Source organism: Saccopteryx leptura, chromosome 2 (assembly GCF_036850995.1).
Source record: "Saccopteryx leptura isolate mSacLep1 chromosome 2, mSacLep1_pri_phased_curated, whole genome shotgun sequence".
NCBI lineage: Eukaryota > Metazoa > Chordata > Mammalia > Chiroptera > Emballonuridae > Saccopteryx > Saccopteryx leptura.
Window position 1 is genome coordinate 316,890,110 of NC_089504.1, and position 26,468 is coordinate 316,916,577.

At 45.3% G+C, this 26,468-nt stretch overlaps 1 protein-coding gene across 3 annotated transcripts in view; it reads right to left on the reverse strand.

Annotated features, from left to right (window-relative positions):
* TPK1 (thiamin pyrophosphokinase 1) overlaps positions 1-26,468 on the reverse strand; it is a 151,340-nt gene that overhangs the window by 26,973 nt on the left and 97,899 nt on the right. For all 3 annotated transcript variants that reach the window (XM_066362946.1, XM_066362947.1, XM_066362948.1), the window contains one exon: positions 17,289-17,400. In XM_066362946.1, coding sequence (XP_066219043.1) covers positions 17,289-17,400 — 112 coding nt within the window. The remainder of the gene's footprint in view (positions 1-17,288; positions 17,401-26,468) is intronic.

A 26,468-nucleotide genomic window follows, 5' to 3' on the forward strand; every position in this document is an offset into this window, starting at 1 on the left:
CACCCACTTCCTTATCGGTGAGCCCTGAGACGTTCAGGGGGCATGGACAAGTCCGGCAGTTAATCATGGCTGTGCAAGGGTCAAGATCAAGTTCCCGAATCAAGGAAATTCCCTCTCCAGTGAGACTGATAAGCAGACACAGCTCCCTGCAGCCCTCAGCCCCTTGGCCATCTGTGCTCGGTACTGAAGGTGACGCCTTGCTGAGCTCTGGTGGTGATACCAGGTCAGCTATGCCATCAGCGCTGGGGCCTCTCTCACGCCCTTTGAGCTGGCGGGGAGAGCCGAGTTGCCCTGCGGCTCCTTCCTTGGAGCTGGTGTCACTGATGCTGCCTGCCTGTCTGGCCAGATTCACCACGGTGAGAGAAACGGAGCAATACCGCAGAGACAGAACTGGAGACCCAGTAGCTGTGAGCGTGCTAGAATGATGGGAAAACAGAACGACAATTTGGACAGAGAAAGAAAGGCTCCATCCATCCTGATCCCCAGTTCCTCCAGCGAACTGCAGGGATTTTATTTTTCAATTATCTGGGAGATGAGGTATTGAAAGGAGCCCAGTGAGAACCCCAGGGCTCCCAGAACCATGACAGGCAACAGTCTGGGTCAGGAAACCAACAACTGGCTGTCAGAACAGCGACAGGGCTCTCCTCCCCTCTCCCAGGCTCCCGTGCGGGGAGGGTGGTTTTAAAGAGTTTCCCAAATGTGATAGAACGTCGGTGTATTATTTGACAATAATTTCAGTTACTCTAACACCACACGTGGCATATTTTAATTTTAAAAAATTAACTTTTTAGTGGTTTCTTGATTCAACACTAATTAGTCTGTGCATTCACAGTCAGCAAGCAGTTCCCAAACGGGGGAGCTAACCAGGAGAGAAGTCTGCCTCCAGCCACAAGGGGCACGGGAGGCTCCCGACACAAATAAACTCAAACGCTATCAGTTATTTTTTCCCTCCATTTGGGTCTCTCCCAGGTCAAGTATTTGTTATCATGCTTCCAAGTATTCCATTAATCCATGGAGTAACAAAATCCTCAGAAAAAAGAAAATTTATCTATAGTATATATAAACCTACAAAGAAAAAAAAATTATAATGAATGTGAAAAGGAACAAAAGGAATAAATCACAGTATAAACTTTTATCTGTAAATTAAAAAGGAACCACCTTAATAGAACAGTATAGTGAACTTACTGGAACTAAATAATGGCGATTAAAAAAAATCACAACACTGGTGGTGGGGCCGAGGAAAGTATGGGTCTGTGGGGAAGGTGGTGTTACTCACTGCACAGCATTTTTTTTCTGTAATGAAAATCTCTTGATGGCTTATAACCTACTACAAGTTGTTTCTGGGAAAACACACGAGTATGTTTCCTCCCAATGAAAGCGGAACTGGCCGTCACAGAAAAGACTAAGCTACTTGCCCAAATAATGCTTTAGTAATAAGCATGCAAATCAGTCTTATCTTTCTCTCTCTCTGTCTCTCTCTCTTTTTCTGATCCCCCCATCCCCATGTGTCCGTGTATGTATAATAATATGTATGTATATATAAGCGGGTGCGTGCATGCTGGGGCAGAGTCCCTCCCGGGATACGAGTCATTTGCTCTGTTACAGTCATAGCGAAGGTGTTCTTTTTATATGACGTGCCCTCTAGCTAAAAGCAGCAGCATGAGCTACTAGAAAAATAGAGCTCCATACAAGGAATAGGTTTTTAATCCCAACTGCTACCAATTGACATAAATAGAGGTTCCCTTCTATAGAATCTTCCCATGTTCAGTCCTATGTTCTATTATCCAAGACAGTGTTTTTCCAAACTTGATACTTGATTGCTTTTCACATCTCAAATAAGGTATAAAGCTAGGTGTCCTAAACATAAGTATGATAAATAGGACCACCTAGACTATTTTTAAGGACCCATTTGAGCACCCTTAGGGAATGCCAGGTTTTGCAGTATAAAATGAGTGAATAAAGGAAATGTTACTTAAAATGGAGTCATGAAGCCTGGGAGTGGGGGGCTCTCCTATACTCTGCAGGCTCCTTGCAGCTACCACCAACAGGAAGAGGGAAGGCAAGAATTACTTTGACAAGAGAACATTTTTCACGATGGAATTTCACCTCCCGCTGTTAACAGACGAAGAAAGATGGCTCCCTGCCCCAGGGACGGCGCAGGCCCCCCGCATGCAGCCAACAAGAAACCCACAACCTCCGACTCCTCGTCTCCAGTGAACTTCTGATCACAACGTCCCCAGTTTCCTCCTCAAACCTAACAAAAGCTGACCTTCTCTTTGTCACTTCGGACTTGTCCATGGTTTGCCAAAAGCTTCCTGTCCCAAACTGCAATTCTGTGCTTTTCCTGAATCAACTCTTTCAGCTGGAAAAACAACTGGCCGTTTTATTTTTGAGGCTGGCAGAGACAAAGAAGAGTGGTGTCATGATTCAGCACCACTAACTGGTCCCATTGCAGGAACACTTAGAATGGCTTCATTGCAGCAGTCCCTCCCGTCACATACGGCCACCGCACATGGGCCGGGTGGGCAGAGACACCCACAGGCAGGGCAGCTTGGCTTTGGATGCAGCCTTTCTTAACCCCAACTGCCCAGCACACACCTGGAAAGTTTAACAACAAAACAAAAACAGCGTCGGGGCCATACCTGCGACCAGTTAACCAGACCCTCCATGTGGGGGACGAGAAGTACAGGCGTCCATTTCATAGCTCCCAGCTGATCTCAGTGTCCAGCCAGGGGTGATGCTGCATTTGTTCCCAAAACAGTCCCAGAGGTAGCCCAGAAGGTATCAGACAAACCCTGGCCTGTAGGCTGATGTATTAGAAAGCCGGAAGGCAACTAATTCTCTGCAAAACTGTCTTCAAGTACTACTGACGAATCTCTCTCCACAGCAGCCCTGCGAATGGGGACCCTGGAGAAGGTTGACACTTACTTTAGGGAGGAGGCCGCATATGAGTGGTTAAGGATAGGGTTGCAGGTGGGGGTCATGACCCCTCCTCCCTTAAGTGGACAAAGGGACACTGACAAACTGGATGTTCCAGGTCACTACCCCCTGGGCATCCGGGTGACTAACTCAGGTGTGGAAGGTCCCCTAGCTTATTTACGGTTAACCTAACATAAATTGCTGAAAGTTACATTTTCCCTTAACGACTACCAACCTCCACCCTTGAATCCCCTATTTAACCCTACCTGTTAGAGAACCGGTCACTGACCTCCGCCTTAGGAGTCAGCCTGGCACATGACTCCCTAATAAACTTTTCTTAACCTGAACTCGGGTGTCTTCCTTTGGCTGACCTTATAGTTAACACATGGGCTTCGGATATAGGGTGACCAGAGAACTAGCTTGGCTTAAAGGCTTGGTGACCCTCAGCAACAAAGTTAGGATCTCTCTACCTCAGTTTCCCCACCTGTAAAATGGCCCTTGATGCTGTTGGATTATGAAAGAACTCACAGAAAGCACCCAAAAACAGTTTCTGATCCATAAGGAAACACTCAGTATTCACTTAAATATTATTTCTTGTAGGAAAACATAAAGCAAAGGCCAGCATTAAAGTCAGAAATATATGTACAATGGTATGAAATGATTTCAGTGACTCTAATACAAACTATGTAAGAACTCACTATATGCAACAGAGTCTGTATTACACTGACTTCAAACAAAAGGTTTGCTTATCTACCTTTGTTGTGTAAGGTTCTAGGTAAAATTTTGGTTGAGCAAAGAGTTCTGTAATTTAAAAAAGTGTTTAAAAATCTTTGTGTTAACATAATCTTTATTGTACAGATTTAGAACACATTAGGAATATTTGGGGACAATGACATGTTCTTTTCTGAGGCCTCTCTGACTATGTTAATTAGATGGATGCCTACTACGCATGCGGCTCAGGTTCTATGGCCAAATTGTTGGATTTCAGAGCATTTTGCTTGGTTCTGTGCTTGGGAGACTGTGCTGACAGGGATAATGATGCTGATAAGACTATTCCTGGTCACATACTTGAATTGAATTAAAACTGCTGGGGACATGATAGGCCCTGGCTAGCTCAATGCTAACAAGGTCCCGAGTCTTCGGAACATTCATAAGATTTTCATATTCAGGGAAAACATCAGTGCTGATGTAAATACCCAATTTCAGCTGTCCATCATGATCTCAATGAAGACAGAAGTATAATTTATTATTATTATTACATCGACTGGTGATTGGAAACACATTACCAATGTACAAATTAGAGGTTCTAATTCTAAAGTAATTATCAGCCAATTTCAGAGTTAACATGATTAAAATTATGAATACATTAGCTGATTCACCCTCACAAATCAAATTTTGATTAAGTAATACTACATGCCAATATTTAAGATATTCAAATTTCTTAAAGGCTTTTTACTATGAAAACTCTGATAACATTTCCCCTAATATATGCAGAGCTAGGGAGAGGGAATGAATGATTGATAGGTTTTTCCTTATAAACCTTATTAAAGGTCCTGATTTGGTTGGTCTCCAACTGTGTAAGCTCAGAATCAGGAATTCTGGTTTTGATTACAGCTCGTGTGCACTAGATTAGAAAAACATCTCCCAGGGCTACTGAAAAAACTAGTTAATTGCTAGACATTGCAGAGATAGAACAAGATTTCACACAAAGGTCCTCAAGATTCTGCTTTTCAATTTAATATAAGACACATGCTCTTTAAAGAAGCATCAGGGAAAGTTAGTACCTACCTTAAGCACATATTAAAATATATTCACAATCCATAAGTAGTATCTGAATTCTACTGGTAAGTACAGTTGTCCCATTGAGAGCAGCAGGGAGCTGAAAACAGTTGGGTGTGAGCATAGTTGTGAGTAGGTAACTAATTTTCTAATGGCTAAAGAACTGCATTTGTGGTATATCTGCTCATTTAAATTGCATCTCTCTGTTTGAAACAAAAGAGTCTGAGGTCATTTGGTTGGGCCAGAGAAGTAGGACAGAAAACGTCCAGAAATAAAGGTTTGTTACATAGCAAAAGGAGAAGAGACACTTGCAATTCACTGTTTCTTTCTGGAATGAAAACAAGTGATTGTACAAGTCATTTGCCTGAAGAAGAGACTCCTTTCATAAACAGACTTGAAAGCTGAATTTGGAGTTTTAAAGATCAATGGTACATACTAATAAAGACTCTATAACATACCTAATGTAGACATCGTTTTCCAAAAATGTCACTCAATAGATCTTTCATCTTTAGAATGAGTGAGAAATGCTTCTTTACAATGTTTATTATGATATAAGGTTCAAGTTTCATTTACAAACTGATTTTTAGAAAGGAAAAAACAAATCTATTCACGGTCTTTCCCTATCCAACCCATGCAATGATTCTAGAGCCATCTTTTTTTTTTTTTTTTTTTTTTCATTTTTCTGAAGCTGGAAACAGGGAGAGACAGTCAGACAGACTCCCGCATGCGCCCGACCGGGATCCACCCGGCACGCCCACCAGGGGGCGACGTTCTGCCCACCAGGGGGCGATGCTCTGCCCATCCTGGGCGTCGCCATGTTGCGACCAGAGCCACTCTAGCGCCTGGGGCAGAGGCCACAGAGCCATCCCCAGCGCCCGGGCCATCTTTTGCTCCAATGGAGCCTTGGCTGCGGGAGGGGAAGAGAGAGACAGAGAGGAAAGCGCGGCGGAGGGGTGGAGAAGCAAATGGGCGCTTCTCCTGTGTGCCCTGGCCGGGAATCGAACCCGGGTCCTCCACACGCTAGGCCGACGCTCTACCGCTGAGCCAACCGGCCAGGGCCCTCTAGAGCCATCTTTTGTAAACACACAGAGGTGATCACCTCTCTCTGCTGTTTGCAATCTCTCCCCACACCTAGAGTATAAATCCAGACATCTGCTTAGGACACACAGAGCCGTACACTCACATTCTTATCCGCCTGGGTTTCTAACAGTGCCTCCTCACCTTCCACCGCCCCTACCCATCCTTCAGCCATATAAATACCTTCCGACCTATTGTGACACATTCTTGCAAGTGCGGAGCCATCTTCCTGGAATATGCTACTGTTTCTTTTTTTTTTTTTTTTTGTTTTTTTCTGAAGCTAGAAACGGGGAGAGACAGACTCCTGCATGTGCCCGACCGAGATCCACCCGGCACGCCCACCAGGGGGCAACGCTCTGCCCACCAGGGGGCGATGCTCTGCCCCTCCAGGGCGTCGCTCTGTTGCGACCAGAGCCACTCTAGCGCCTGGGGCAGAGGCCAAGGAGCCATCCCCAGCGCCTGGGCCATCTTTGCTCCAATGGAGCCTCGGCTGTGGGAGGGGAAGAGAGAGACAGAGAGGAAGGAGAAGGGGAGGGGTGGAGAAGCAGATGGGCACTTCTCCTGTGTGCCCTGGCCGGGAATCGAACCCGGGACTTCTGCACACCAGGCCAACGCTCTACCACTGAGCCAACCGGCCAGGGCGCTACTGTTTCTTTTTATAGTTGCTCCAAAAGCCTTCTCTTCAAAGATTATTTGTAATTGTAACACATCATTGCTTCCCAAGGGAAAAAATTAGCATACAAATAATGAGTCTTTGGCATCAAAGAAAATATTCAACTACATGGATAATGCTCTTATGCATGTATTACCAATTATCTAAACCCTGTGTGGGAATGTTTTTCCAAAGTTAAAAAATAAACAACAAAAGACTTTTCTGATGCCATCCTATTCAGAGCCTAAAGGCAAAACAGAAATTACTGTAATAACAGACACTCCCAAAAATACATGGATAATAGTTAACAGACTTAGAATAGATTTACTATTATTCCATGCGCAGCAAGTCAAGTCGATGTATTTCATATCCCCACTCTCCTGGTTTTATGCTTCTTGGCAGTTCTTTTCATTATTTCTCCTCAATCCTTTTCTAAGCTCCATTTATCCCGAGCTCGGGTCTCCACAGCCCAGCTCTGGTCCTGCAGACTCATTCTCCTTCAAGGCTGTGGCGTCAAATGGAACGCTGCCCTAACAGTCAGTGTGCGCAGGGCTCGCAGTGAATTCCTTACCCCTCCCTCTCCTTCCAGAACGCAGGGAGAACCGAGCCTCAAATATTACAGTCCTTAAGTTGTAGTTTGCTTCTCTTTTTACTTATTCAGTTACATAACCACAAAAGTTATTTTTGAGTATACAGAGCCATAAAATACCACGATTTCCATATCAGTGGTTCTCATAATGAAAATTAAAAGATCTGATGGACTGGAAATAATTGAACAATAATTCTAATATTCTAAATATAAACCTACAGTCTACCCTTGAGTAGATTGGTTCTTAGAACTTAAACTACTGGGTCACCCAGAGTCAGAGAGGTTGAGAAAATCTTCACATGCATGTTAAGGGGAAGGGTGGTGAGTTTCAAACTTTTAAGGAGTTTCTGCAAAGTGATGTCAGCCTCTCCAAAGCTCTTTTCCAACAATTTAATCACAATCACTCTCCACTCCCTCCAGGATCCAGCTCTCCTTTGATAAAGCTACTATCCACTTTCCCAAATCAATGAAACCCATCTGTTCTCTGACTGGAATTCCCTGTTTTATAATCTAAATCACTTAAAAACAATTTAAAGAGGCCAAAGGTCCCGAGGTTTGTTCTAACCCAAGGTGCAAGGCCCAGAGCCAGGCAGTGCCCATACTTCAGAATGCACACACTAAGGGGATGTTCAGCAACACTTCCGCGTAGCCCCCCACTCAGGAGACTTGTTTAATAATTTAAATGGATTAATTTGTTTTCTGCAGTTTGCTCTGTAAGAGCTTAAGTGGCCATTTGCTGTTGCTTATTTCAGGATTCTGTGCCCTTGTTCTCTGAGTTGCTAACTTATAGCTTGAGTATTCCAGGTGTATTTATGCTCCCAAAGGATTTTAAATTACCCATTAGGAAATCCAATTTTCTATATATAAGTCTCAGCAGTGATTTTTCCACTGTTAACTTTTTCTTAATTCACAGCTGAATTTCTGGTACTATATTTATTATGGGTTCCACAACAGCTAATATTTTTAAATGTCATCAATATTAGAATCACAGAGTCACTTGACATGGGCCACTCTTAGATTCTGTTATAACTGACATTTGGGGTAACCATAAAGTCATCGCCATAATAGTATCTACTACTTACTGTACTCGGAGCCAAGCCCTGTGTACACATTATTCATTTCATTCTTTCAACAGTCTTACGACATGATTATTGCTTTCTCTATCATTATTTGAGTTTTAGAGACAAGAAAACGTAGGCTTAGAGAAGTGAATCACAAGGTCACAAATCAAAGTAGTGGAACCAGTATTTAAATGCATTGCCATGTTCCTTTGTACCTTTATGCCGACTCCTTAATGTCTAAGGCGTACGACTGTGTTTCAGAGGTTATAGGAATGATTAGAACCCAGTTTCTGCCTCCATAGGATTTAGAATCTAAGGGGTTTAAGGTAGGGAAAGAGACCTAAGACAACTATACAAATATTAAAATCTAAGATTATGGGTGCCTTAAAGTGACACTAGCAAATGCTTTGAAGATTCAGAGAAATGAGAGATCCCATCTAGTAAGGGGGGATAGTTCTTCAAAGGGGAAGACTTGCTTTGATGATGTTGGGCAAATAAGTTTGTACAATTTGTGTTTTTTGAGTTTGCTCACTTTTATTGTTAAAAATGGCACTGGTCTGTGAAATTGCTAATTACCTTCCTGCTTAGGGAGGGCCATTGTTATGCTAGTGTTGCTGGAGGAGGGGTTTTCACACTAAAAAGTTTTAAGGAGAGAGAAGGAGGAGAAGGAAGAAGGAGAAGGAAGGAGGAAGCCATTTTTGGAGAGTGCGAGCGGGAAGGAAGCCAAGATAGCGGGGTGCTGAATGAGAAGCCAGTTTGTGCAGAGAGGAGAAGGCGTGCAGATGGTGAGCAGAGGTGACTGAGCTGGTGGGGGCCTTTGATTCTAGGAAAAACCAGAGAAAATTCTCCTGGTCGTGGAACCGGAGAATATATGAGTGGGTTTTGGAGCCCATGTTTTTACATGCCGGCCGGTGCGAGGCTAGAATAAAGGAATGGCCCAGTGTTTGGCTCCACTGTTTCTTTACCGTCTGTCCGAATCTAATGGGAACCTGCATGTGAATGGCCACGATGGCTGCGACTACTGGCCATACAGATGAAGCCTAGGAAATGAGGTGGGACTCAGAAATGAGCTGTGGATTTCGGGGCATCACAAATGGCCCACCAGGGCGCTGGGCATGGGCTGCAAATGACAGTTGAGAGCCGGCCCTCCTGTGGCGGATCCACAGATATGAGAGGTTCCTGGATTCGGGACAGGGCAGAACTGGACCATGGTAGTGAACAGGGTCTCTTTAAGACTTCTGTTTGGAGGGGTTTCCAAAGCACATCTGTTGGGAAAATAAGTTGGTAAAATAGGATTTTTATGTTTGCTTGCTTATAGTTTGCATTGAGGGCTGGGCAGCGCCAGGTATCTGTGATCTGTGACATTGCAAATCACCTTCCTGCTTGAGAAGGGCCATTGTTTTGCTAATGTTTGCTGGAGGAGAGGTTTTTGTGCCAGAAAGTTTTGAAAAGGACAGAAGAAGGAGAAAAGGCAGAGAGAGAGAAGCCACGTTTTGCAGACAGAATGCAGGGTGCTGAGGAAGAAGCCATGTTGGCAGAGAAGGGAGAAGGTGTGCAGATGGGGAACCAGAGCTGAGGGGCTTTTGTGAGCTCCGCTGAGACTGGTGGGGCCTTTGATTCCAGGAGAAACCGGAGAAGATTCTCCTGGTTGTGGAACTGAAGAATGTGTCAGGGCTTTGTGAACCCTGGGTGAAAGGGAAGTGTTTTCCCTGTGTGTTGCTCGTCGGCTGGTGTGAGACTTTAATAAAAGAATGGCCCAACATTTTTTGGCTCCACTGTTTCTTTACCGTCTGTCCAAATCTAATGGGAACCTGCATGTGCATGCCCGTGACGGCTGCGACTACTGGCCATACAACATCTTAGCCAGTCAGGCTGCTAAAAAGAAAGGGCTCCTTCGACAAAAGCCACATTGAGATTCACCTTGCGTATTGTCTGGTCCCAATCTGGGTGTCGCCTCTTCCACATCCCGCGTGTCTTTGGTAAACGCAGTCTCCTGGGCGGGCACAGACACCACCTCCACCTACAGCTTCTGCTCTGCTCAAGGGTCCACTGTCCTGGTTCTCCCTGGGAGAACTGCCCAACCCAGTCATCGCTGTCAGTGACACGGTTGGACTGAGGGTCCTGATGATCAGGCTTGGCCTTCCCCCTGATCTGATCCGGGCGCTCGCCATCAGAGCCGGTCCCACAGGGTCTGCAGTCAGCAGTACCTGCTCTGTGCTGGCTCTGGGCGTGGCCACACATAATGACCAAGGGGCAGCTCAGACCTGGGCAGTGAGTGTCCCTGCTGTCCTGAGCTTCACTTCTTTCACAGGGAAGACTGCAATGAGCTAATAAAATGATATCAAACTGTGATGGCTGACGGAAGTAAAACAAAGCAACCTGCTACAGTGTCTTGTTGGGAGGGGCGGGGAGGGGTCCTAACTTAGTTCTGCTTTTGGGAAAAAGTTTCTGTGAAGAAGCAACTCTAAGCTGAGACTTAGATCATACAAGGTGGGGCATCCACAAGGAGTTGTGAGGCGAGGGAAGAGCAGGTACAAAAAACCCTGGGCAGAAACCAACAGGGCAGTGTGACTCATGACAGGTGTGACAGGGATAGTGGTCCCAGTGGCTGCAGAGCTAGGAGGACGCAGTCCGGGAGCAGGCAACAGGAAGTAAAGACACTCAGGTGTTCCAAACTGGGGGGGGGGGGGGGGGGGTGAGGACATACCCTGGGAACACCAGGAGTGAGGACCATATCTGATGGGGAATAGCATGGGGGTTGGGCCTTCAGTGCCCTTCACAGGCATTCAGGAGCAGAGGACAAAACGGCACAGTTTTGCTACTGAGAGTAAAGAGGAAAGGCTAGTGCTCGCGCAACGCCTCCTGCAGGCAGGTGAGCGTGCATGTGCCCATTGTGCGGCCCAGGCAGGCCGTCAGATCAGGGAAGCCCAGCTCCTCCGTCCTAACTCGCTATGTCCCACAGCCACACACTGGACTTTTCCCTCTGCAGTGATGGATCTTTGCAGAAGGAGCGAATTTATTTAATTCACGTGGTAATTAGCATGTACCATGGAAGGCAGTATAGGAAAAATAGAACTTCATCCTTTGTTATGGAATAGCAGCCTTTGGTGGGATGCAGGCTGATTAAAAACACCACAGGTTTCAATCTGTATTTTTCTGAACTGTATGTCAGATTTACATAGCCACCGATAGACTGCAAGCAAACATTTTAAATGGTTAAAATCAAAGTTGTCTATCAGTTGTGGCTGTTAAAAAAAAATAATAAGAAAGCCTTTTTACTTTGATAGGCCTATTTTCTAAGACACACATACACACACCGAAGGGGGAAAAAAAAACAGATTCAGGGAAAGGTAGTTGAGAGAGGCAAGTTGTTAATTTGCAATTAAGTGTGGTCTAGAAAACAGATACACAAAAAAGGCTGGTGTGACTCCCCCAAAGTGACACCTTGCGATTAAACTGACAAGACAGCATTGAACTGCCAGGAGACAGCGACAGGGCGGATGAATCGTTACCAAAGAGTATCCTGCTGACTTCTCCTCTGTCTGGGTGTAAATGAGGAGTAACAGTCCCTTCCCAGTCCTGGTCCCACTGTGAATTTCTGAAGAGTGAGACCCTTCAGCAGGAGCCTGTACACTGCTATGAGGACACTGACATCCCCCTCCGCTGCCCAAAGCCACTTTCAAACACTGACCGCGGCACATGACATCTACGAGAGAGGTCTGTACAGCAACGCAAGGCCGTCCGTCCCTGACACGGCTCCCAAACAGAAGTGCCCTGGCTCTGGTCCTGTCACTGGCTCTCACGGGGACGCTCCATGGCCACTGCACAGGGAAATGGAGAACAGAGGCGTCCGCTCCTAGATCTATGCTCTGGTGCCACCATTTCTCTGCAGCTTCAGCCGCCACAGTTTCCACACCGAAGGACCTGCGACATCACTTACCGACCCTCTCTCAACTGAAGAGGCCTCTGCCTGATGTCCCAGAACCATATAATTCAGACCTTTCAGAGTCGGAACCTAAACCCGACTGTCATTGTTCCTCCACATTATTAGTGGAAGTAAATAGCTACGTACATTGTTTTTTTGTTTGTTTGTTTTTTGCAACATTTCAAGGGAATCTCAAGGTACGAATTACATAGAGAGAAGGTAAGTTGCGTGGTGTCCATGAATCTCCAGAGAATTACTGTGTCAGGGGCGTAAAGGATTGATTTGTCCCCCTGTGGCTGCTTTGTAACCTCTAGCCTCTCTTGCTAGTTCAAATCTCCTCCCCTCTCCAGAAGAGGAAAGGCTACTTACTGCGTGGTCTTGTGATGTACCCCATTAGCGAGACAACTTACTTCCTATGTAATCTGGGCCCTGAATTTTCCTTGAATGATAGCCAAAAAAAAAAAAAAGCAACTATTTCTTTACTACCTACCAACTTTATCTGAGACAGAGAGCTCCACTTAAAAGCCCTGTTATGTGGCTGCTGCTCTTTTAGTCCACATCCTGGGCATTTCGCCAGTTTGAGCTCTCCTTTTCATTTAAGCCTGGTGCTCTCCAAATGCCTCAGCTTCTCCAGCCTGGGTCCGAGCAGCGTATAGGACGAGGGGCAGCTCTCTGCTCAGACAGATGCACGCACTCTCAATGCCATAACCCCTCTCCCATTAGCCCCAGTCCTTCTTTGTCCTGAACCTTTACATTCACAAATCCTGTTGTAACCATCCATCTTCCTCTGTGAGAGGTAAATAAATCTGTATTTCTTGAACCCTACGAGAACCTTGAGAATGCTAACGAATGCCAACATTCGGTTTATAATCACCCTGGCAATCAGATACCACGGTGGGCGGAGACGACACAACCCGTGCACCCCAGACCCCTGTGTGCCGGCCGTGCTCTGCGGCTGGCAGAGTGGGAAGCAGCGTCTTAGCCGACTTAGAGCAGGGCTGTCATTGCCCAGGTGCCAACCCCCTGTCTCCTTTGTCTCTAACCCTGCCTACACTCAGGACAAGGTCTATGTTCGTTCAGGGTAAGGAGTGTGGGGGAGGTTACTTCACCACGTTCCCGGCTTTCACAAATGCATGCCTAAATGACCAGGGTAGAGGCTTCTACGTGCAGGGAGGACTGGGTTAGGAAAAGGAACCTGGACAATTCATATTAACACACAGTGTCTCAGTTTCCTCATCTATAAATTGGAAATAATAATACTTCCTCGGTATCTATGAATGCACTGATGCTACCTATGCCTGAATGAGAATGAGCGTAGAGAAAAGGTAGGTGGAGCTACATGAAAGCGGTATTCAAAATACAAGGTATGATTATGGGGGCCCCGTGGAAAATTATAAATATATTCTCTAAGCTGTTCACATGGTAAAAGTCTATTCACCTGCACCCCGATTCTTTGTCTATAATCCATACAATGATTGAGGGCACTGCTTTCTGGTCTCAGTTTGTTAGCTGGACGGCTGCACAGAGCTCGTATCTGACTCGACACAGGAGTGGGACCTGGGGGAGGGGAGACAGACAGCCTCGGCAGCTCACACAGAAGCCGTTATCCTCTGTCTGCCTGTCCACAGAAATACGAGGGGACCAGCTCACTCGAACACCTTAACTATAACTCAGGTTTGCCTTATAACAGTGTTGCCAAGCGTGGGCCAATGAAGGATCGGTCTGCTCACAGATTCCCATTCATCATATTCCCTCCAAATGCACGTTAATTGGTTTCACATTTAAATGCCCAGACTCAACTATAACAAATGCATGTTGGCAGGTTGTTGGGGGTTTTCTAGAAACAAAGCATGATGATGGCCTGTAGTAAATTACTGTTGGTTCCCGTGCTCTCAGCGGGATCGCAGAGGGCGAGAACCGAAGGGAAGAAAAGTCATTCACGTCTGCCTCAGAGCCCACAGCAAGAGAACGGAGCCGGGGCTGCGGGCTGCGCTGATGAAACACGTACTTCTACACGTTTGTAGTAGGCTCTGTCTTTAGTCCGAAGCATCTGAAAATGTAGTATGCATTTTAAAAAAAGAGTATTTAAAAATCCTTCAGGATAACATAATCCAAAAATTACCTGTTCCTCTTTGTACTTTCTCTCCAGAAAAGAGACCATCTGCTGCTTATCAACCTCCTCCCCTCGGCTTTGCCTTCTTCACAAAAGCAGGGGCCTGGAGCTTCCGTCCCTGTCACTCTCTGCAATGACTCCTCAGTGCTCATGCTCAGAACTAAGCCCAAGTGTCAGCTGATAACCCCAGAAGGAATCTATATACACAGCAAGAAAACCCAAACCTGTGACAAATGGGCGCACAAACACAGGCACAACTGTGGCCAAGTGTCTGTGTGTGCGGAAGGGCTGGTGGTGGCATAAGAGTGACCCGGGGCTCGGATGGGGTATGTGGTCAGTGAATTAACTACTACATATTTGACTGATCTTTAAGGACTTCTGGAACCTGAGATTCTAATAACATGTGGCTATAAAAGCAAAGTAAGGGTCAAATTTCTGCCCTTTATTTCTTCACCATTTTAATCTCACATCTTATTTTTGCCTGTTATTGATAGAAATCTTCTCAGTTTCTCACATGAGTGCAGCTGCAAAGGCTAAAGAAGAGAAGAGATATGAACAGGCGAGGAAAAAAGGAGTGTGTCTAACAAGAGACTGGTTACAATGCACAGTTAAATGGAGCGTTAGCTCTGGCCTGTGCAAACCCTCTGATTTCCTCCATGGTTCCCAGGGATCAGACCAGACACTTGTGAGGAGGGGAGAGAGACAGACTCCTGCATGTGCCCCAACTGAGATCCACCTGGCAACCCCCGTCTAGAGCCAATGCTCAAACCCATAGAGCCACTGGCTGTGGGAGGTGGTGAGAGAGAGAGAGAGAGAGAGAGAGAGAGAGAGAAGAAGAGGAGGAGGAGGGGGAGAGAAGCAGATGGTCACTTCTCCTGTGTGCCCTGACTGGGGATCAAACCTGGGACATCTGCCAGGCCGATGCTCTATCCACTGAGCAAACCAGCCAGGGCTACAGTATCTTTAAGGAGAAAACTTTTAAATTATTTAAAGCAATGAAAAGTTCAAAATAAATAGAGATGAACTATAAACTCTGTTAACAGAAATATGTACAATTTCATACAGAAATTTTCTTTCTCAATTGTTCTATTCTTCCCAAATTACTCTGTAAATTAAACATAATTCCAATAAAAGTTACAACGGAATTGTGTATGATACTTGTCAAACAATGCTAACATTCATGAAGAGAAAAAAGCCAAAAACAGCCATGAAAATTATGAAGAATAAGAATAAGAAAAGGGGACTCATCCGAGCACCCTTCCACATCTGTCACAACGCTGTGGTGCCCAGGGCAGTGTGACGTTAGCACGGGAAGAGTGTATCAGGGAACAGACCAGAGGCTCAGGGAGCAGACTCACGACGAGGACAGCTCTTGGCATGCTGCAAGTCCCTGGAGGAAGGATGAGGAACGAGGCTGGGGCCACCGGCTCTCAGCAAGGAGGACTACATTGCATCTCTTAACTCATGTCATTCACAAAAATCAACTGCAAGGGAAAGAAGAGACCTAAAATTAAAACATTAAACTATGAGAACATCTCTATGACCATGGAGATAGAAGAGGGCCTAAGACGCAAAAACTACGAATCTTAAAAGGAAAAGATTCATAAATTTGACTACCTTTAATTCACCAAAAGTGTGAGTTCCTTTCGTAACTCTGTGATATGAAAATGCCATACATGAACGGAACAAGCAGAGCACAGCCAGGAAGATGACAATGAGGGTCTGAGGAACTTCTGAGAACAAGGATGGAGTAAACCAAATCAGCCCCATGGCTAACGGGCAAAACGAAAAGCAGTGATCCAGACAAGGAAACCGCACAGGGAACAGCTACGGCTGAGCCCAGAGCGCAACGTCACCGGCACTGAGCAGAGCACAAAGAGGTCAAACCTGACATCACCAAGACGGGGTGAGGACAGAGCACGGGGACTCCTGTGCACACCTGGGCGCACCCCGACACAGCCGCCCCCGGGGCAGTGGGGCCTCTCCTCAAGGTGAGGGCGTACCGTCCAGGCGCAGCCCCTGTATTGACCACCACGCACAGCCAGAGACGCTCTCGAACCAGACGGGTCACTGCGAGGCCACAGCTCATTGCTGTGAGATAAGACCTTGTAGCACAGGCAGCAGCAGTACTTGTGGAGAGCCGCATCTGGGGGATGGATATGCAGGCATCTATCACACTTTTTTAAGAAGGCAGAGCATGATGGGAGGTACTGCAGATTGAAACCGGTACATCAGATGGCTCTGCAAACATGCGGCGTCCTATTGAGAACAGGTGCAGACCGGAAGAGCTGACCTCAAGCCTGGGGACCACCGAGGGACATTCCGGCACACTGCCTTACAAGGCCCGGCTGGCTGTCCTGGACCCAGAGAGCAGCAGCTGCTAACGGAGTCACCGCATGCCCACTCCCCTCCCCCCCGCAGGCCCAGCCCTAGCGGTCACTCTGGAGGTGTCGCTGACACAGCGACACTGAGCACAGGCTCTGCCCTCAGACAATGACACTGAGTGAGCAGGTGCTCCTCCAGGTAAAATCTGCCTACTTCTCTTCCAGTCACCATAATGTCATGTCACAGTTATTGTCACTTTTAATGAGCTCCTATCACCTATCAGAAGACCCCATTAATTAGCACTCATCACAGATAATTAATGAAATCCTGTTGTTTTGAATACTCCATGAAGTTGCTATGCACTTACTTTCATAAACTAGTACAGAAAAAAAATAAAGGACTTGTATCTGGAACATATATAGGAATCTGATGACTCAACCTAAGAGAAACAATGTGACTAAAATATGGACAAAAGTCTGCATAGATGTGACTCCAAAGAAAATGCACAAAAGGCCTGTAAACATATCAAAAATTATTCAATGTCAATGAGTTGCCAGGAAAAATCAAGTCAGAACCACAACGAGGTAACCCTTCCTGCCCGCTGAGAAGTGGCCTGAAAAGTGGGGAACAGGTGTGGTGAGGCTGTGGAGAAACAGGAACCTCGCACATCGCTGGTGGGGACGCACAACAATGCAGCCACTTGGGAGAACAGTCCGGCAGCCCCACGGGAGGTTACACGGAGACTTACCTTCTGAGCCAGCATCTCCACTCCCAGGTGCGCAGCAAAGAAGCTAAGATCAATGTGAAAAAGAAAGGCCACCTCGCTTTGTGCAAGGGCCTATACTCACTCAGGTTCCACTTCAGGCCCGTTGTGGTCACCTGGCTGCAAGGCTGTCCCACAGGAATGAGGCCACACCAGTCGCCTTCCAGTCCAGTGTCCACGTGCAGTCTGTGCTTCCCCTGGAGTAGAGAAGGCATGCTCAATGAGACAGGAAGAGTAGGGGAGGGGCATCAATGGGCACCAGAGACCTGCTGCGAGGCGGGTCTAAAGTTCAGCCTTCATGTCAATCCTAACGGTAGTGACCCTGCTTCCTGCTCCCACAGACACATAGGAGACGCCATGGGGGGGGGGGGTAAAGAGGAAACAGTATCTGCCCTAAGGAACTACAACATCTCCTGCATTCTGTTATAAAAAGTCGCTTTACCATGCCTTCCAGGTTTTCCCATTTACGAGAAGATTAACGTTCAATGTAATGCTCAATTGAAGCCACAATGTTAGCTTTTTAGATAGAATACTTGGAAGCTCCTTGTCTACGAAGTAATGACTTTCCTTTTCTGTCCTATTCATTAAATGTGGGGTACACGGTCCTCAGAGAGAGATGCGCAAGCCCTCATGAGAAAAATGCAAGGTCCGTGTGCATTCGGTCATAGAATAAAAGTGTTTTCCATCACCCATATATCCCAGAAGGAGTAAGTTCCAACAGATATTCCTTTTTAATAAAATAATGTTTTAAAGAACCTGTGAAATGTATAGAGACTGGATGCGTCTATAACTTTGTTCAGATGACCACAGAACCCAGGAAAGCTGTTGCTGCTATTAACGCATAACATACAGCTACTGGGCTCCCCCCCAAGTGAGAAGCTCAGAGGGGCGGGGGCAGACTCCCATATGCGCCCGACCGGGATCCACCCGGCATGCCCACCAGGGGGTGATGCTCTGCCCATCTGGGCCGTTGCTCTGCTGCAACCAGAGCCATTCTAGTGCCTGAGGCAGAGGCCACAGAGCCATCCTCAGCGCCTGGGCCAACTTTGCTCCAGTGGAGCTTTGGCTGTGGGAGGGAAAGAGAGAAATAAAGAGGAAGGAGAGGGGGAAGGGTGGAAAAGCAGATGGGCACTTCTCCTGTGTGCCCTGGCTGGGAATCAAACCTGGGACTTCCACATGCTAGGCCAACGCTCTACCGCTGAGCCAACCAGCCAGGGCCAGCTACTGGGCTTTTTATATAAATAAATACACATACACTTGTATATACAACATTTGAATTTTTAGAAACGTTAGCTGTGCTGTAAACTTTGGAAAAATCCCAGTTGTACCGTGTTGGGTTGGCTTTGTACAGAAATTAACCATATGGATGTAGAGTCAACATAATTTTTCCATCGGTATAGGGGTAACACACTGTATTAAATATGTAAGGTCTTAATCAACATGGGTTTGATTACAGAAACTAACAGTTTTCTCTAAATTAAAAAATATATATAATTATGACTTATTACCAGACTAAGGTACTAAGTCTCCTTTTATAGTCATTTTACTTTTATTCCAATGATGACTTTTGTATTTCCTGTTATAAGCTTTGAAGCGCTTTATTTTGCTATATGTAAGGTCTCAACATATGAATAAGCTCTCTTCATCTTAATAAAAGGAGGTATTAGGAAACTAATTTTTCAGGTTTTATATTGGTCCTTAAAGTTTAATTAAAGTTCATTTGGGTCTTCTGTTCCTCTATAATTCACACACACGAGGTATGTTTTGAACATATGGTCAGAGGGCACAAACTCGATTCAAAGGCCTTAAATATGCTCAAATGCAAAGGAAATTTTTAAAAGAAAACCTAAAACACATTTTGAACTTGGTGTTCATTGGGAGAAAAGCTAGGCCACAGGTGGACAGACACCAAGCAGCAATGGGTGAGACGTGTCAGGTGTGCACGGAGAACCGTGGAGGACTGGAGACACAAGCAGCAATGGGTGAGACGTGTCAGGTGTGCATGGAGAACCGTGGAGGACTGGAGACACAAGCAGCAATGGGTGAGACGTGTCAGGTGTGCACAGAGAACCGTGGAGGACTGGAGACACAAGGCAGTGTGAGAACAACATCTGCTCTGCTCAGTTTCCTGTAAACCTGAAACGGCTCTACAAAGAAGGCCTATTACTTTAAAAAAAAGGCTCTCAACAAGCAGCTCTCTGTTTCCCACCAGTACAGTGGGACTGCAGAGACGTGATGGTGGGTTTAACACCTGTGCTGGCCAGACAACAGGTGCAAAGAGGAACACGTGGCTGCCCCTCAGTAGCCATTACAAAAAAAAAAATGATTTCTTCTTCTTAAAAAACAGGGTGGTATTATTGTTTTTTGTTTAAGCTGCCTTAATTTCTTGGTATAGAATTTTTCCCTAGACTGATTTACACTGAATAGCTTGCCACATGAATTTGGGTTTGGTTGTCTGCCCACTCCCTTCCATTACAGAAAGGATTCTCTCTGAAGCTGCAGATGCTAAATATAATGGCAATTATTATCCGTAGATGCCAAAAATAATATATACTCTAACAAGTTCTGAGGGTGCTAACAAGGAGAGAATGATGGAGGATTGAAGGAATCATTTCTCAGCTCGTGGCTCTTAAGTCCTTAAGATTCTGCAACTTGTATGGGATAAGGAATACCGCAGAGGAAGCGCCTGTGGGCACGGAAGTGTTCCTGTCCTGGGGGAGGAGGACTGATAGGGAGGCTCTGCCGCACAGAGAGCCCTGCTGTGTGTTCCCTGCCTTTGCCATTATTTTAAGATGCAACACACCTTGACATTTCTTTTTTTACAGAGACAGAGAAAGTTAGAGAGAGGGATAGATAAGGACAGACAGACAGGAACGGAGAGAGATGAGAAGCATCAATCATCAGTTTTTCGTTGCGACACCTTAGTTGTTCATTGATTGCTTTCTCATATGTGCCTTAACCTTGGGGCTGCAGCAGACTGAGTAACCCCTTGCTTGAGCCAGCGACCTTGGGTCCAAGCTGGTGAGCTTTTGCTCAAACCCGATGAGCCTGCGCTCAAGCTGGGGACCTTGGGGTCTCGAACCTGGGTCCTCTGCATCCCAGTCCGATGCTCTATCCACTGCGCCACTGCCTGGTCAGGCACTCCTTGACATTTCTAATCGGAGACTAAACTGTTGTGTGGATGCAATAACTTTACAGATAGTTCTAGCCTACAATCAAATGTTTTTTTTTCTCTTTTGTTCCAAAAAGATGTTGAGCTGCATAGGCATGGTCTTGGTGTTTACAAACATGCAAACTTAGTTTTGTATGCTTAAAGGAGAGGGAGGCGGTGCTTTCTCCTGCACATTCACATCTGTGTGATGTCTTTCAAAAATGAGCAACAAAAGCAATTTTTATTCCTCCCTCAGATTTCTTGACATGGAAAATATCCTAGCTTGTATGTGATTTGACAGGCAGGCATACAGCCCGACAGTAAAGAACTCCCTAAGGATGTATGCCATCACGGGGACTGGAGGCACCTGACCCAATCACTGACATCCCTCTACTCTCAGGGGCCACTGCACGGCTCCTGCTCTGTCCCCTGTTCTGAGATGACTCTTTGAAGTCAGGGCACTTCTATATAGTCAAGATGGAACAAAGATCAACCAGACACTATGCTTTTTTGATCATGTTTCTTCTTAACACTTTAAGTAACTCAAAAATGTATAAAATTGTAATTTAGTGAAAGGGAGCAAAGATGTTGCTTGCCATCTCTGCTAGAAACCATCTGATGAGTGTTAGGGACAGGCAGCCTCAGGAAGGTGGGGTCACTCTCCCTGGACTGTCATGCCCAGGTAGAGCAGGAGATACTCAAACAGTTGCCTCATGACAGCAGGAGAAATCACTGTCCCTTTGCTTGTATTACACCTCCTCTGTGCATAGGACTAGGACATGACCAAGTGAAAAACCACCAGTGTTTGTGAAAACACCAAACACTGAGGCATCTGGATCCCGTTTCCATCCCTAAATCTTTAAATCGAATGACTGTGCCATGCTTTACTGCACAGTTTTCTTGGTGTGGACATCAGAAAGTGCACAGCAATTTAACAAGAGCTGCACAAAGCAATTGAGTACGGGATGAGCACAGACACACTCTCTACTGGGTGTAAAAGATTCCAGGAGCAGATGGCCACGCCAGTCTACAAAGTGGATAACCATTCATCAAACTGCTGTTAATGTTGAACTTATGCCCCGGGGCTAATTGCAGCTAAAATTTCTGGCACATAGGTAGACCCAGTATGAGGGAAGACCGCTGTGCATGCATCAAATACAAGGCTAACCTCTGGTAGCTCATCTTTGGTTAGTTTGTCCAGGTACTTAAAGTTTTATCAACAAAAACCGTGCGAAATTCACTACCCTGCAGGAAAAGATAGTGAAAGAAGTCAGAGGAAGGATCTATACCAGGGGTCCCCAAACTACGGCCCGCGCATGCGGCCCCCTGAGGCCATTTATCCGGCCCCCGCCGCACTTCTGGAAGGGGCACCTCTTTCATTGGTGGTCAGTGAGAGGAGCATAGTTCCCATTGAAATACTGGTCAGTTTGTTGATTTAAATTTACTTGTTCTTTATTTTAAATATTGTATTTATTTCAGTTTTGTCTTTTTACTTTAAAATAAGATATGTGCAGTGTGCATAGGGATTTGTTCATAGTTTTTTTTTATAGTCCAGCCCTCCAACGGTCTGAGGCACAGTGAACTGGCCCCCTGTGAAAAAAGTTTGGGGACCCCTGATCTACACACTACATTCACCAGGAGAAGTAGTGACCTGCCCCACACAAAGACAGACGTTTGTGCCGGTATCTTGTCATAGTGGGACCATTCACGAGGCTGGAAATTGTCACAAGAGAAATGAATGGTCTCCCCAGTGAACTTGGAGCTTAAAAATCTCAAAACCAAAGACTTGCATATTTTCTTTTATTCTACTCTGTAAATACAGACTCAAACACACAAGTATACTGTTTTTATTCAAAAGAGCCCATACTGAATCAATGTTACATATAAATATACATATCTTAAATTTGAAATATTTCCTTTTGAAGATGCAATATTCATCTATAGACTTTAGAGTTCCACATCATATCAGAACCACATTTTTCAAAGTACATTCCACAGAACATTATTGCTTAGATTCTCTTCTTGAAGTCTAGTGCACATCAGGATGCGAGCTGTTTTAGGTCATCTACCTGAGCAAGTATTTTCCACTCTTCCTTGATTATAGACTCCCTGTACCCCCTCAGATGACACCCTGTACGTTTACGTGCCTGATGATCTCATCCTGTACAGCTTGGTGAATCTCAAATTTGTACACCAGCCTCGACTTTTCTCCATAACCCTGGTCTTGAACATCTAACTCCTTATTTGACACATCGTGACTGTTTACCTCAAAGCACCCTATTCACAGCTCTTGATCTGAATTGATATCTACTCCATCCTTCCAAATGCTTAGGTGAAAATACTTCTTTTTTCATACCCATATGGAAACCCTATTTACTCCATATTCCAAATACAACCCGATTCCCATCACTTCTCACAGTTTCCTTCACTACCACCTTATCCAAGTCACCACCACAAGATCCACCCTTGTCCCACCAGAGTCTGTTCTCATAAATCAGACCTCCCTACCTCCAAACCAAGAGAGAAACTGTCTCAGCTTCCTGAAAGTCTTCCCCTTCCCTCTTCCAGCCCCTGGCTCAACTTTACATTCTGCCCATGGTGAGTGTCTGAGAAGCAACGTCATTATTAATGAGCCCTGGTCGGCGCTAGCCTCAGCGAGTCCATTCCACGCATAGCGCTAGCTGAGAGCGCGGTGCTCAACAAAGACTCCATGGACCTGACCCCCATGCTGCCATGTCAGAGTTTCATTCTCCATGTCTACAAAAGCAGCATAAAAGGGTCACTGTGAGAATTAAGTGACTCGGTATGGGAGGTACCCAGAAGAGTGCCTGTCACACCGGAAATGGATCTATAAACATGCACTATTATTATTATTCTTACACAGGAGGATTAAAATGGGCAACCAAACAATGAATTACATTTAATTTTAGACAGTCGATTTACCTGCCTCTTATTTTTTGTGTCAAGAGTGTTAGGATAATTATACCTTCTGAAGGCAACTCGAAAAGTACCCCGTAATATTCTCTGTATTATGTATTGGCGACATGTTGGAATAAATATACCTTTCACGGTATGTCCATCATAGTCTTAATCGTTCTATTAGTCTTATTTTGGTACCTCTTACATATAACGTAAGGGTATTTAACATCAGAAAGGTTAAAATGCTGATTTTTTTTTCAGGCAATAGTTGTTGATGTTGTGAGGTCAAACTATGGTCAGATTTCTGGGAGAAGTGCCATGCCTCTGTGTGGCTGAGCCTTCCAGTTCTGTGCTTGAAAAGAGGTGACCATTACGAAGACACAAGTAAGTACCCGATGAGATGCATTAGGTCTGAAGTAACAACGGGTATGAGAGCAGCCTGTCTGTCCATCCAACTCAAGTGCACCGCAGGACAACCATGGGCACCTTCACCTCAGCTGAACTAAACCACTAAGGTCCCCATGCCTCCCCACGGCACAGGAGGTGACCTTTAACTTCTTCTCTAGTGATCTGCTTTCATCTCCGTCTATCACTATATCCTTTCCTTGTCCCCCAGACACACTGGGCTTTCCACAGCTCTCCCTAATAAACGGTGGGGCAGTTTCTCACGGCACAGTTTGGCTCACGATGTCCCCTCTAGGGGTCTCATGACCCCTTTGGTCTTGGTGACGCGTACCCCTCTGCCGACCGTGAGACCCAGTTCAGGCAGGACCCCCTTCAGAGCCCTCCTTGCCCCTATATGCCGTGCGGTACAGCTGCTGCTCTGGGCTCCCATCACAGTCTGTATCTGCAACACTGAGCTTATTTCATCTGATGTGAAACAACGATCCAGTTTGTGACAGTACAACTGGCTCTTTAAGTAGCTTATTCATTTTTAGTCTAGCAAAATACCTGACATAGATAAGTCCTTAATAACACATTGGCTGAATAATGAAAAAAAAAAATTGTCCAAGTTCTTTCTTAATTTTTCACAAGGCTTGCTCTGCTCCTAGAAATCCTTTACAGTGTCAAATATGCTCAGAAAAGAAAATATTAAGCTCTATTCACAGCTTTTCAATTACTGTTATCAAATTTTCAAAAGGTGCCCATTTTTTAATGGGCTGGCTTCACCCAGGAGAAAATAAATCCTCCTCATCATCCCTTGCATGGTCTTGTACATGCAACTCGCCTGACACAAAAGACCAGCGTTCCACACTCTGTCTTCTCCCTTAAGGGTGTCAGTTAGGGGTGACACTGGCTTCCTGTTATTGGACAACTGGAGAGGCTAAAGTGCACACAGTTAATCAGCTCTGAGGCTTCTCTAGCAGCGTGACTTCTCCACACACGAAAGACGGGTACGTTGCCATGACTGTTGCAGCTATAATGGAATTGTCTTCTCCTCGACGAGGAAACAGGCTCTGTTCATTCATCTGTTTCTACTTAAAAACTCACCTGCACTCTACAAAAGGTGGCGGGGAAGCCCGATTCTCTGTTATAGAAGAAGTGTGTGGTCTTTATCATTTAGCTTCCGTAATGAGTGTCTCATTCAAAATTGCTGCTTCTACACTGAATGGCATCATACCAAGCTCATGAATCCCGTCACTGGAAACGGAATCACGGAGTGGAGAGATGGAAGCGTTAGGTCTGACGGGGATGTGGAGTGTGGCTTTACTGTTCACTGGTGGATTAATCTTTGACAAGTCGGTTCATCTTTTTAAGAACCCAGTTTATTCATCTTTACAATTGGGTCATGCTGTCCAATTGGGTCATATTGTCTCCTCCTCAGAAAGGGTTTTGAGAGCAAACTATGTCTGTAAGGGCAACTTGCAAAGAATCACCTGAGGAACATTTTCAGAACATACGTGGCCACCACTTGATGAACCACCTAGCTTGAGTCTGCAGCATGTTTCCTCAAAAAGCTGCCTGTGGACAAGTTATGGCCTGTTAGCTGCCCCCACTCAGTACTGCGCTACGCAGCCACCAAGAAGAGAGGATAGCTCCATAAACTGAACATGGAGCAGCCTCCAAAATACACTCAGTGAAAGGTAGAGACAGATGTACTCAGTACATTAAATTCATAGCTGAAAAAGGAGAAATGAGAAACTATATACATAGTTGCCGCTTTTACCTTTATTCTTGCAAGAATCTGGAAGAATCCAAGAGGGTGGCGGGGGCCAGGGGAACAGCAATGGCAGTGTGCCCTCTGAAGAGGACATCTTTTTATCAGGCGTTGCCTGGTGAACTAGGCAATTCCTTTCAAATGTTTCAAAATGAGAATTAAAAAAAAATAAAGTCTTCTCACTTTATAAACTGCAAAAATAAATTAACCTAATTTATAAATTAGTGCACATCAACAGAAAGAACAAAATTCAATATTTGAAATGACAAAATTTAGACACAATACTCTGATTGGGATATAATTTAAAGACAGAATCTGACTTGCCAAGAATTTTACATTTCATTCAGTAGTTTTTCTATCTGGAGTAATGTGGGTATTATATCTGAAACTAGTTAATACATATTACCATATTAAAAAGTAAGTTATTTCCAACCAGAATTTGGGGGGAGGGGTTACAGGGTAAAAAATTAAAAAAACCATAAAATAACAGTTTTACAACTATATTTAAACTGAATTCAAAATATCAATATGAACTCATGATTTATACACATTTCCGGCCACTGCAATGGTCTAGAAGTGGTGCCATCCCCGGAGCAATGAGCACACCTGTCACCTGCATCTTGCTCCCTGCCCATGCTGAAAGGTTCAGGATAATGTGATGTGATATCTGAGATTTCCTGTCAACTGGCTACCACCCTCCACCCCCACAAATGCATCTACACCCAGATGGAGAGAACCTTCATGATAAAATGACAAGTTAAAAATGGTTGGAATATGCTGTTCATTATTCTATTCTTCCAAATTCTCAGTACATGTGACCATGTTCATAAGAACCAAGTGGGTTAGGAAGGAAAACGTAGCTACGCAGGTGATTGCAATATGTACCCCCAAGAAAGTCACACTCCGCGCAGAGATGGATACTTGCGCCTGGTAACCTCTGCTCATTCTTCCTGAGCCTGCATAAGAAAAGACCCAGTGGGCATGGATTCTAAGTGACAGCTCTGAAGCCCGGGATACAGGGCGAGGACGGGGAAATT